The sequence below is a fragment of the Mus caroli genome, chromosome 16 (genome assembly GCF_900094665.2).
Source record: "Mus caroli chromosome 16, CAROLI_EIJ_v1.1, whole genome shotgun sequence".
NCBI lineage: Eukaryota > Metazoa > Chordata > Mammalia > Rodentia > Muridae > Mus > Mus caroli.
In genome coordinates this window covers 7,058,660-7,070,777 of record NC_034585.1, presented here as the reverse complement: position 1 = coordinate 7,070,777, position 12,118 = coordinate 7,058,660, and the positions used below count along the sequence as shown (strand labels likewise).

Here is a 12,118-nt window from a genome sequence, read left to right as displayed (position 1 = left end):
ACCCCTTCCTTCCTCCCTCCCTCCCTCCCTCCCTTCCTTCCTTCCTTCCTTCCTTCCTTCCTTCCTTCCTTCCTTCCTTCCTTCCTCGGTTGTCTTTGTTTGGTATCTGGTCTCAGCAACAATAGTAGTTAGTATGCCTTCCTGGCCCACAGGCACCTGCCCGTATGACCTAGACTTTCCTGACCTCTAACCCCCCACCCACAAGACACCCATGTTAGGGAATCCTATACACTTAGTACAACCTAGTGTAGGTAATGAGTACACACATTATGAATTTTGCAGGGCACAAAGAGGACCTGTTTGGAAGGCTGTAGGAGTGGCTGCCTCAGTAGAGGTGCATAGCAGACACCTCTCCTAGACTTGGGGAAGGAAATCCTTTCCTATATGGCTAGCCAAAAGCTGCTACTGCTGAGATGAATGGCTGAGGCTCTGGTCCAAATTCAGTTCCCTCTCAGGCCCTTAGTACCAAAGACTTGCTGAAAGGAATTTAGAAGTTGGAGCTGCTACACCAAGGTCTTCCAGAAGGTGGCAGTGTGAGAACTAGCTGGAATGGTGGTGGACAGCCCAGAAGCCAGCACTGCAGGGCTTTCCAGTGTGCTCTTCCTTGGGTAAAGGGCAACCATCTACTACTGCTCACTAGGGATAGCACTGGGGTATGACACATGATCCATTTATATGGTTTATATTTTACAGATGAAGAAATAGAGACTTGGAACTAGTAAGCAACTTGCCCCAAGGCTGTGGTGATGTGCCACAAAAAGCAGCAAAAGGGGATCCTATACTCCCCCTCACCCCTACCTCCCCCCAGCCCCACCCCACTCCCATCTCCCCAGCCCATTCAGTGGGGGGTACCTCACTCACCTCAGCCTTAGGAGGGACTTGGCTAGGGCTGGCAGAGCTTCTGCAAGCTTGCAGGCACCCACATCAGTGATGCTGTTTTGGGACAAGCTAAGGAGACACAGGGAGGAGAAGGTCCAGGACCTAAGTGGAAGGCTCTCCCTTCCTCACCGGCTGGAAACTCGCTGCCTCACAGGGGGCTGTAGCCACACACCCATGATAGCCAGCCCTGGGAAGGGTCATGGGTAATGAGGATGAACCTACAGAAACCACTCACAAATATGAAGGGTTTGTTACAGAGAGAGTGGGTTGGCAGGGGAGGGAAGAGGTGGTAGCAGAGAAAGAGATCTTCTCCTCCACCGGCTGTCTAATTTGATAGTGCTTTTCCCCCTAGGGCTATCTTCCAGCTCTACATATACTTAATAAATGCTCATGTGTCCAGGAATAGAAAGGAAGGAAGGGGGAGGGAGAGAGGGAGGGAGGGAGGAAAGGAGGGAGGGAGGGAGGAAGGTGCTGTGTGAGGGAGGACTGAGAGGAGGGGGGCCATGATCAGGATGTAAAGTAAATAAACAAATTTAATATTTTTTTAAAAGGTCAGAAGGAGCCGGGCGTGGTGGCGCACGCCTTTAATCCCAGCACTTGGGAGGCAGAGGCAGGCAGATTTCTGAGTTCGAGGCCAGTCTGGTCTACAAAGTGAGTGCCAGGACAGCCAGGGCTACACAGAGAAATCCTGTCTCTCGGGGGGGGGGGGGGGGGGGGGGGGGGGGGGGCGGAAGGAGAGTGGAGAAGGGAGGGAAATCTATCTTGTGGTGTACCTGGACCATTGTAAATTATAGAGACATTACACATCAGGAAATGTACACATGAATCCTTGGGGTATTTTCAGGCTTCGTAACCTTGTTTATAATATGGAGTGTTGACAGATTTTTTTAAAAAATGTTTTGTTTGTTTTGTTGTGGGAATTGAACCTAGGGCCTTGTGTGTCCTAGATAAGTGCTTTATCATCACTATGTTCTCAGTGCTTCTATATTATTATTATTATTATTATATTGTGAATTAGAATTCCTGGAAAGACTCTGTATCTGCAGATACTGATTGACAGATTGTGGAGAGGTCCGGAGAGGCCCAAGAACAGCCAGTCCTTAACTTAGCTGACCACTAGCTTCCACAATCCAAAAGCTAAGACTGCCCTCAGATGACGTCTTGGGCCTGTAGAAAAGCTCCCCTACTTGGTGTACCTGCTTCTCTCGGGTTCCTACCAATATATTTTTTGTTTTGTTTTGTTTCTTGTTTTTCGAGACAGGGTTTCTCTGTGTAGCCCTGGCTGTCCTGAAACTCTGTAGGCCAGGCTGTTCTCGAACTCACAGAGATCCGCCTGCCCCTGGCTCCCGAGTGCTGGCATTAAGACGTGGGCCACACTGCCTGGCCGTGCCAGTGTACTTCAAAGTCGCCTGACTTATGACTGTCTTTGTTGTGTAAAACTATAAAACTTCATGGAATTGCCTCCATGTTGGAACATGGAGTCTGAGATTACCTAGATCTGTGTTTCTGAGCCATGATCACTCAAAATGGCTCCCAAATAAACTCTTAACCGCTCTTAGGAGGAGAGCAATGTTTCTGCATTAACATGCTTTTACATGAGTTCTGGAGACCAAACTCTTATCTCCCGGTGTGTGCAGCAAGAGCCTTTACCCTCTAAGGCATCTTATTGGCCCCTTTTACATCTTTTGTTCTGAAACAAGGTGTCATGTAGCTCAGGCTAGCCTGGAACTCAAAGATCCTCCAGCCCCAGTCTCTCCAGCGCTGGGATCACCGGTGTATCATGTCCATCTCCCACACACCCGTTCTACCTTAACTTCCCAAAGCATCAAACAGCCAAAGACAACTTCCACCGCGCAGGGTTTCCACCTATCCCTTCTCTTCCAACATCCCAGAACAGTTTTCATGCATTAAACTTTTATTACAGTGTATTTTATTTTGATACCTTTTTTCTCTTTCTCTTTTTTAGTGTGTGTGTAAGTCAGAGGACAATGTTCGGGAGTTGGTTGGCTCTCTCCTTCTACCATGTAGGTCCCGAGGACAGAACTCAAATTGTCAAGGTTAGTAGCAGCCACCTTCACCAACTAAATCACCCTGCCAGCCCCTCCCCCACCATTTGTTTTTTTTGAGACTGAGTCATAGGGTGGCCTTAAATGTGTGGTTATTCCACTGTCTCAGCCTCCCCAGTTCACTGGTTTATAATTATGGTTTATTTATTTGTTTGCTTCTGGTTTATTGTATATGAAGAGGCCTGAGGTCAGGGAGCAGGATCTTTGGGGTCTCCACTGTTGCCCAGGATAGCAAGGCTTCCCTAAGTCTTTGTTCATCAAACCAATAAATGAAGTCTGGAGAGATAACTCGATAAAATGCTTGTCTCACAGCCTCGAGTTCGATCCCCAGGACCTACACAGAAAGCCAGTCATGTTGGGCATGCTTGTACTCCCAACACTGGTGAGGTGGAGATGCGGAGCTCTGGGGGCTCACTGGCTGGGTAGCCTGGCATAAGTGGTAAGTTCTAAGCCAGAGAGAGATCATGTCTTAAAGAGGTGGTCAGTGTTCCTGAGGTGGTCCCCTGTACTGGACATTCATTTGGAAGACCACAGAATGGATTTTCAGTGACTGAATGGGAGAGTGCATGATCTAGAACAGAAAGAGTGAATGACGGAGAGATGGGCAGATGACAGGATGGAGGGTTGGCTGGAGAAAGGTTCTGTACCAGAAGAAGGGAGGAGGCGGGGCCAGTGGACTCACTTGAGCGTCTCCAGGGCCTTCAGCTGAGGGAAGGTGGCTGAGAGCTTCGTCACACCCTTGTCTCCGATCTTGTTCTCACTAAGTGAGTCCAGGCTGCAGGTGGGATCAAATGCAGCCATTTACCTTGTGACCCCAGGCCAGCGTCCTCCAGCCCTGGTTCTCTTGACCATAAGCTCCTCTCTGGGCTTACGGGAGATGGCCTTAACCTCCTGGGGGCGCCATTCAGCTGGCCACACACCATGGACTAGACCGTCTGCTTGGCTTTGTAGGAGCCTGCTGGTCAGCCCCCACCTCTTGGAACCTGATCTATTGAACAGAGCTCCCTGCTCCCACCTGTCTGCCCTTTGTGGTTTCGAAGAGCAGTGAAGGGGGCTGTGTGGGGAAAAGAATTTCAAAGCTTGCAAAACTCCAAACTTTTTTTTAAATCTGGGGTGTCCCATCCTCTGTCCCTCCCCTGTATTAGGGGTCATAATTCCCCATGGTGGGGGTCATCTGACTCCCACACAGTTTCCCCAGATGGTAGGGAAGAGGAAAAAGGAGAAAGACTCCCCATGTGCCCTGGGGACAAGGTCTGGGCTTGTCAGGGCAGAGGGTGGAGGGTGTCAGGGTCTGTAACTTACTCCAGGTGCTGCAGAGAAGAGAAGGCTGGAAGGATCTTTGCCAGTGTGGGGAAAGCCTGGGGGCCCAAGACGGGGCCCAACCTAGGAAGCAATCAACAGTAGAGGTCAGACAGGTCAGACACCTAAGCAGCCAGCGCAGTGCAAAGATGCAGAACAGTCCGAGGCTCCCTCCCTGACTCCCCAGTGTCTTATCCCTGCCTGCTGGGCTCCCAATGGCCCACTGTGCTGCTCTGCCACTGCTCTGCTCAGGACCACCCAGACGCCTGCTGCCTGTTGGGATGCTCCCACTTCACTTTCTGCTTTCAGTAGCAAGCCTGACCTCACTGCTGCTCATGTCTATACATGCTCACCCTTGCCTGGTGAAGATGTCCCCACACCAGCCAAGGTCTGTTCCCAGGGTCACACCAGATTGCCTGCCCTTCTGTTTTTAAATATATTTTCTCTCCCTCCCCTCCGTTCCCGTCTCCCTCCCTCTCTCCTGTGTGTGTGTGTGTGTGTGTGTGTGTGTTTATATGCACAGATACAGAGGCCACTGAACCTGCAACTCACTAATTCAGTACACTGGGAAAACTTCATCTCTCCCCCAATGCTAGGCTACTACTTGCATAGAGCTAGTATTGAGATAAAGAACTTGGTTCATGGTCTGGACCATGATGTCCAGGAGGCTTACTCCAGGTGCTGCAGGGAAGAAGGCTGGAAGGATCTTGTCAGTGTGGGGAAAGCCTGGGGAGCCCAAGATGGGACCCAACCCCGTTCTGGATCACCCATGAGCTTTTCCATTCAGTTACTGCTTATGAGAGATAAGAAATGCTGCAGACAGATTCACTGTGGGGGAGTTCAGGAAGGGTCTCAAGGTCAGTGGGGTCAAAGTGCCTGCACCCAACCTGGGACCTGAATTTTGTCCCTGAGACCGGCATGGAGGAAAGAGTCAACTCTTGCAAATTGTTCTCTAACCTCCCCAACAGGGCACACAGGCACACACACATATCCAAATAAATAAGAAAAGAAAAAAGAACAGAGGAAAGCGAGGGCCGGCGTGGATCTGCTGCATAGGGAAGAACATTCAGGGCAGAGGCACTGCCCCACAGAGGCCCAGAGGCCAGGGGCTGGGTCTTGTTTCAAGAGAAAGCCAGAAGAGGGAGCATAGAGAAGCCAGCTCTCCAGCCTAGGCCTCCAACCTAAGATGTGTAAGATGATTGAAGTGATTCTCCTGCCTCTACCCCTAGATGCTGGGACCACAGATGTGTGTCCCCATGCCGTGTAGATAGCGCTGGGGATCGAACCAGGGCTTGTGCCTACTAGGAAGGACTCTGCCGACTGAGCCACATGTATCCGCCTCCGCTCATGTGGGAGTTTTAAAGTGGACTGATCAGACAGTCAAAGAGGCCTGCAGGGTGGGGAACATGGGGGTGGCTGCAATAGACACCCTAAAATAGCCCCTTGTTTCCTTCCTTTCTTCCTCAGAACTGCCTCAGGACTCCCAGCATGTAGGTGGCTGTTGGCCTGGCTCTAGCCTGTTCCACTCCACAGCCTCTGGTACCCAGAGTGCAGTTCCGATCACCAGGGAGGGGCTTTTTTAAGCTGAAAATAATTCAAAGCCAGAAAACACCCTGCGGCTGTCTTCAGACATTTCCTCTTTTCAGCAATATTTTTACCTTTGTACATATTTGGCAGCTTATGTCCTGTTGAAAACAAGAGAAACTTGGTTATCTGTGAGGGGGTGCAGGGAAGCTGGCAGCAAGTGTGTGGCCAGCTGGGACCGAAGGCAAATCACTAACATCACCAAGCCTCAGTTTCCAAATCTGTCCAATGACTGTCTTCCAGGGCTACTCTTCTCATGAAGGGGACTTTATGTAAAATGACCTGAGGATCTTGTGGGTGGCTCTCTTTGTTTTGAGACAAGGTCTTCCTGACTGGAGTGATCTCATCTCTAACAGGACCAAACACTGACAAGACTTTGCTAGTCAGCCAGGCAAGCTAACCTGTTGTTTATAATGCTGAAGAAACCACTTCATCTCTGGTCTCACTATGCCCATTTGTAAGTGAGAGCTGACATCAGTGGCCTTCTCCCCAACTGTCTAGGATATGAAGTGAAGTGTTTTACAGTTGGAACGCTGTGTTAGAGCCGAGTGGTGGAGTGGGCATGCAATCCTGGGTAGGTACTTGGCAGGGCTGAGGCAAGGAGAGCAAAAGTTCAAGGCTAGACTAAATATTAAAACCCCATTCAAAATAACACACACACACACACATATATGAATGGGCTTGGAATGTAGCTGAATTGCAGAGTGTCTGCCTAACATGCACAAAGCCCCGGGTTCTATCCCTTGCACCGCATAAGCTTGGCGTGGCAGAGTGTGCCTATAACCCTAGCATTTGGGAGGTAGAGGCAGAAAGATTAGAAGTTCAAAGTTATATAGCTTGGCTTGGTTTATATAGCAAGTTTGAAGCCAGCCTGGAGTATAGACAAACAAGCAAATAAATGGGTAGGGATGTACCTCAGTGGTAGAGTGCCTGACAGGTATGCACAAGGCCCTGGACTCAACCCTCAGCACAGGTGGAAAAGTTGTCCAGGCAGCCAGACTTAACTATAACTCTTGGGGCTCTTCAGGGCCCGTGTACTGGAGAACAGCTCCCCCGTCATAGCCCAGGCACCCTCTGCTCTCTAGAACCTACTGCTTCCTATCATCTCCATTCCTGCTACCCTGGCTACACAGGGTGGGGGACCAATTGTCCCAGTCTGCTGAGATGGAGTGGATCCTAAGCATGCAAGACTCTCAGTGCCCAACCAGACCAGTCCTAGTCAAGCTGGCACCCAATCCGCTGAGCCACCCACTCAACTTTCTCAAGAAGGATCCTTCTAACAGAGGCAAGACCCAGGGGAGCAAGTAAGAGGCAGATGGGGTCTGAGCATGCATATAACTGGGAACTCTAGTAAGTCTGTCTACTCAAAAGCCAGGCTGGGCCAAGGCTAGCCTGTGGTAAGGACACCGGAGTTCAGAAAGCTGTGGCCAAGCTACATACATGCATTCCTCTGGAGGAGTGCATGTGTCCGGGGGAGTGACCAGCCCAGAAACAGGAGCAGGGTGCAGTTCCTAGCTCAGCAGGGAAAGAGCTCAAACTGAGGTCAGGGACACCTCATGTGCAAGGCCATGGTCTGGGACCCTCTGGGCTCTAGGCTCTATATACATTCCTTCAAGGCTTCCTCTCCAGCCCCAGTGGGTTCCTTCTGTTTCTTAAGCATCTTCTGTGAAGACGTCACTTCTTCCAGGAAGCTCCCCCAGCCCACCCTGCAAAGGAACTTGCTAGAATAACTTCATCATGGACAGCAGCTCTCTGCTCCTCAAAGAGCTTTGTGATGAGTGAATAGGTATGAGTTCCTGTGTGTGTGCATGTGTGAGAGTGTATGCATGCATGTGCATATGTGTCTGAGTGTGTACATGTGAAATTATGTGCTATATGTTGTGCATGAGTATAAATCACATGTGTATGCATATGCATGTGTGTTGTATGTGTGAGTGTGAATGTGTACAGTGTGTGTGTACATGCACATGTGTGTGCATTGCCCTGTAAATGGCCAATTCTCTGCTGCTCTGAGCGACCCCTGCACTTACCCAAACAAGCTGCACTCAGCAGAGGAAGACTGCTTTCCCAGTGGTTAAGTGAGCGGGCAGGAGTCATCCAATTTCTCCCCTTCCGCTCACCTTGTCACTGCCCCAAGATCAGTGAAGATGGCAGAAACGACCTTGGGGCACTGGGGTGGTTTATCCCTTCACTTACGCAAACTCTAGCTTCTTAAGGTCCCGGATGGCAGGAAGATCCTTGGCTGCATCTTCTGAAGGGTTTCTCAGCCTATACAGAAAGGGCTTTGGTAAGTAGGTGTAGCCCCACTGGTGTGTTCCAGTGCCCACATCCTGCCCCCAGGACTGCCTTCCTTGGGAGTTGTTGTTGAAACTGGAAAAAAAAAGCAATCTCTGGGGACTGAAGAGCTAGCTCAGTGGTTAATATTGTCATATTGCTCTTGCAAAGAAGCAGAGTTTGACTCATAACTGCCTGTAACTCCAGCTCTCAGGGTCTGATGCCCTCTTCTGGACTCCACAGGTACGCAGGCACACAGGCACACACACACACACACACTTCAAAATAAAGTACTTTAAAAAAGACCATCCTTAGGGCCAGGCAGAGTGGCATAGGCCTACATTACCAGCTATTTGAGAGGATGAGGCAGGAGGATCATAAATTGGAGGTCAGCTTCAACTATATATACAATTCAAGGGCAACCTGAACAACTTAGTAAGAACTTGTCTCTAAATAAAAATATTATAAGAGCTGGGGATGTAGCTTGGTATTAGAGTACTTGCATAGCATGTGGTGTGTGTGTGTGAGAGAGAGAGAGAGAGAGAGACAGACAGACAGAGACAGACAGAGACAGAGAGACAGAGAAAGATGGAGACAGAGAGAATATGAATATCTCAGGGTTCTATCTGTGTCTGACTCATTGAGAGACTTGGAGAAAGCGCTCAGCAGCACTTAGGTCTTAGAACAATGTTCTCCTTGTCTTTGTGTCCTGTCCTCTGCACCTTGGATCTGTTATGGTTGAAATGGTGCTGGCACTGAGTCTGTGGCTGCCTGGGGGGCTAGGAGAGTCCCACCAGTTAGTAGGTACAGAAGGTCTCCTTGTTAGCCCCCAGCAGGTGATATCCCCATGGCTTCAGCCGTGAAGGGACTGGTACAAGGTGTTAGGCTTAGAATGGGCAAAGGGCAAAACCGGGGTCCCTGGCTGGGTGGGACTGCAGTGGAGGGCCTGTGTGGGCATGCCAAGTAAGACTATTGGGCAGCTCTGTAGCTAGGAGGTGCATGTGACGTATATAGCTTGCCTGCACAGTCTGGACCTACCTCTGACCCCTTGCCTCCTCACCTCTGGGTCTGCACGAGACGATCCAGGTCTTCCACATCCTTTGGGGATTTGGCTTTAAATGGCTCAATGGTGAACTTCTCCTCTGCCGCCTGAAGTAGCTGGGTTTCTCCCTGCTGCTGAAGGGACTCCCATAATGCCATTGTATCACTCAAGGAGGCCCTGTGGAGGGAAGGCCTCAGACCCAGGCACAGCACCAAGGCAAGATTACAAGGGCAGGTGGGGCTCTGCAAAGGGACCTCCCACCTCGTAAGATCCTTTTCTTAGCTTGACCTCCTCCTTCCACGACCACATCAGCCCTTACTGGTTCACTTTTTCTCTGGCTGCCAGGAAGCTTAGTGCTAAATTCTGGGCACAACCGTGGCAGACCTTTTAACATGAGTGTCAGGGATGTGGGAGGAACTGTTCTGGAGATGACCCTGTGCTCCAGCATGCTGCAACATGGACTTGACTGAGCTGAACGGAAGAGCTTAGACCCCGAGAGGCACAGGGAGTCCTTGCAGGGCTGCAAGCAACACTGGAACCAGATTTACATTCTGGGAAGATTGCTCTGCTGCCTGAATTCAAAGAGCAGCGAAACAGAAAAGACTGGAGGCAGAGAAGCGAAGGGGGGTTGTGTCTCTGAGCCTGGGAAAATGGTGGCACACGTTGGTGATCGAAGGATGAAACCAACCTGAATTCAGGCTAGGCTGCGATTCTAGATGTGTTCCAGTGCCTGGCACCGCAGGTATTCAAATACTGGTTAAAAGAATGGTATCCTTCCCCACAGGCTGCATGGCTAGTGGCAATGGTTACCTTTCTCTGGCCCTCAGTATTGTCATCTTATAATTGGAGGGGGTTATTCTGTACCATCTAATGCTGTACCCATGGAATAGGGGTCCCCAGAGTCCATGCCTGCCCTGTGCCCTGCCCACACCTGAAACTGGTGACACAGCTGAGTCCCACGAGGTTTCCCAGTCCAGAAGGCTCAACGCCAGTCTGACGAAGGTCCAAGGAGAAATCCTGGCTGGCTGTCTCCAAGGCCCTGCCCAGCACATACACATCTGGGGGTGTGAGCCGGGTGCCCAGGAAGGAGAGGTGCCCAGGGAGCTGGTGTGCAACATGCTCCCATATCCCAGGTTGCTGTGTCTCGTGGGCACAGTGGAGCAGCTCCAGCAGCCTCCCTGCCCGGAGTGTCCCCAGCTTCAGGCGCTTCAGGTACCTGGTAAGAGCCTTCTGCTTCCTGTCTGCCACGGCAGCGACTGCAGGCTCCACCAGAGCTCCCAGGCACTGGGCTCGAGGCTGGAAAACTAATCCAGCCAGAAAGCGTGGTACACCCTCCAGCCAGTTGTCATAGGGTCTCTTCTTCCTCGGAGTCAAGGCCAGGTACTGTGGCAGCTCCTTGTCTTTGATTTCATTGCACTGTGCCAGCCACACAGCACCCAGGAAACACTGTAGCAGAAAACTGGAGAAGGCCAGTTGAGCCTCTGTGGTCTCCAGGGTCTGCTGCATCAAGCCTTGGGTCACTGCCCAGGTTTTCACCTCCACTGATGAAAACCGGCTTTCTTGCAAGGTGCTTTGGTGTCTTCGTCCCAGCTCCCAGGCCAGCTTTGCCAGCTCGACTAAGGCTCCGGGAGGGCTGTTCTGAGCTGCAGGGCCTAGCAGGCTGACGTAGAGTCCTGTAAGTGTACAAGGTAGCTGGGCCTCTGTGCCCTGTTCTAGCAGGGCCTTGGAGAGCTGGCACACAGCCCTGCACAGAACAGGGCTGTGACTATAGCTGCGGAGAAGAGGCTGCCCCTCCAGGAGGCCCAGGGCCTTGTCTTGGTTCCCCGCTGTCCCTGAGTTCTCAAAGTAGTGCCTCATGTAAATTTTGGCCTGCTTGGTAGAGAAGCTGGGCACCTCAAAGATGGCATCTGCCTTGCTCAGGCTCTGAGCCAGGCGGCCCCGGGGCCGGGCTGTGAGGAGCAGTGTGCAGCCTCTCAGTAGCTTCCGCTGGAAGATCCCAGCCAGCAGTCCCCGGAGGGAGCAGGGCTCTGGGGACAGAGATCCACAGGGTCCATGAAGGAGGCCATCTTGGGCCTCTAGCTCCTCGAAAGCATCTAGGATGAGCAGAACACGGTCCGGCTGCCTCATGATATAATCAAGGACCTCGTCATCCATGGCCAGTGGCTGCAGGCTCGGGGGACAGAGCAGATCCCGCAGGTGGTAGGTGTCCCCGGGACGATCCAAGCAATGACAGGGGACATAGAAGACAAAGTCATATTGTAGCAACTGGCCACATGCCCAGGTGTGACTCACTGTCCTGGCCCAGTGGCTCTTGCCCTGGCCAGCCTTGCCCAGCACAGCGACCACCTGTGTCTCTCCTGGTCGCCTGCAGTCACTGACAACCTGAAGTACCTCTGCCAGACCACCGTGGGCTAGCTGGCGCTCTGTCCAGTCTGGAGTGGCCAGCTCCCTTTCCTGGCTCTTGTTGCTGCCTCTTTCCAGCCTGGCCCGTACCAGCTCCACGGCCACCAGAGGACCCCTTGGGCTCTGGGGCAATGCCTTGTATTTGTCCTGTAGGGAGTGCTGGAATCGCTCCACAGCCTCTACAAAAGCCAGGGTGAGTCGGAGTGTTAGTGGAGTAGGGGTTGGGGAAGGTGAGGTAGCCAGAGCTGCCCCCTCACGAGTTTTCCCATAGCTCACAGCTGTCCATTGCCAGCTCACTTATTCAGCCACACCCTCCTGCTCTCCCAGAGGAGTGGATAAAACCAGGGCCCATGATCTGCCACCAAACTGCTACCCAGCCCCCTGGGACCTGCCTTAACTCTTCGGTTACTCATTAGGCTGGGCCACTCATCCCTATGGGTTTTGAGAGGGGAGTTGTTATTTGTGGATTCAACATGTTAAGTGAGATGAACCAGGCTTAGAAAGACATATATCACATGTTTCCTTTCATATGTGAAGCCTGAAATACACACACACACACACACACACACAC

General features: G+C 51.6%; 1 protein-coding gene across 3 annotated transcripts in view; it reads right to left on the bottom strand.

Annotated features, from left to right (window-relative positions):
• Ciita (class II major histocompatibility complex transactivator) overlaps positions 1–12,118 on the bottom strand; it is a 46,764-nt gene that overhangs the window by 5,863 nt on the left and 28,783 nt on the right. For all 3 annotated transcript variants that reach the window (XM_021184946.2, XM_021184947.2, XM_021184949.2), the window contains exons 10-15: positions 10,076–11,726; positions 9,163–9,321; positions 8,025–8,096; positions 4,248–4,328; positions 3,628–3,720; positions 862–948 (exon numbers count right to left, since the gene is read on the bottom strand). In XM_021184946.2, the coding sequence (XP_021040605.1) occupies positions 862–948; positions 3,628–3,720; positions 4,248–4,328; positions 8,025–8,096; positions 9,163–9,321; positions 10,076–11,726 (2,143 nt within the window). The remainder of the gene's footprint in view (positions 1–861; positions 949–3,627; positions 3,721–4,247; positions 4,329–8,024; positions 8,097–9,162; positions 9,322–10,075; positions 11,727–12,118) is intronic.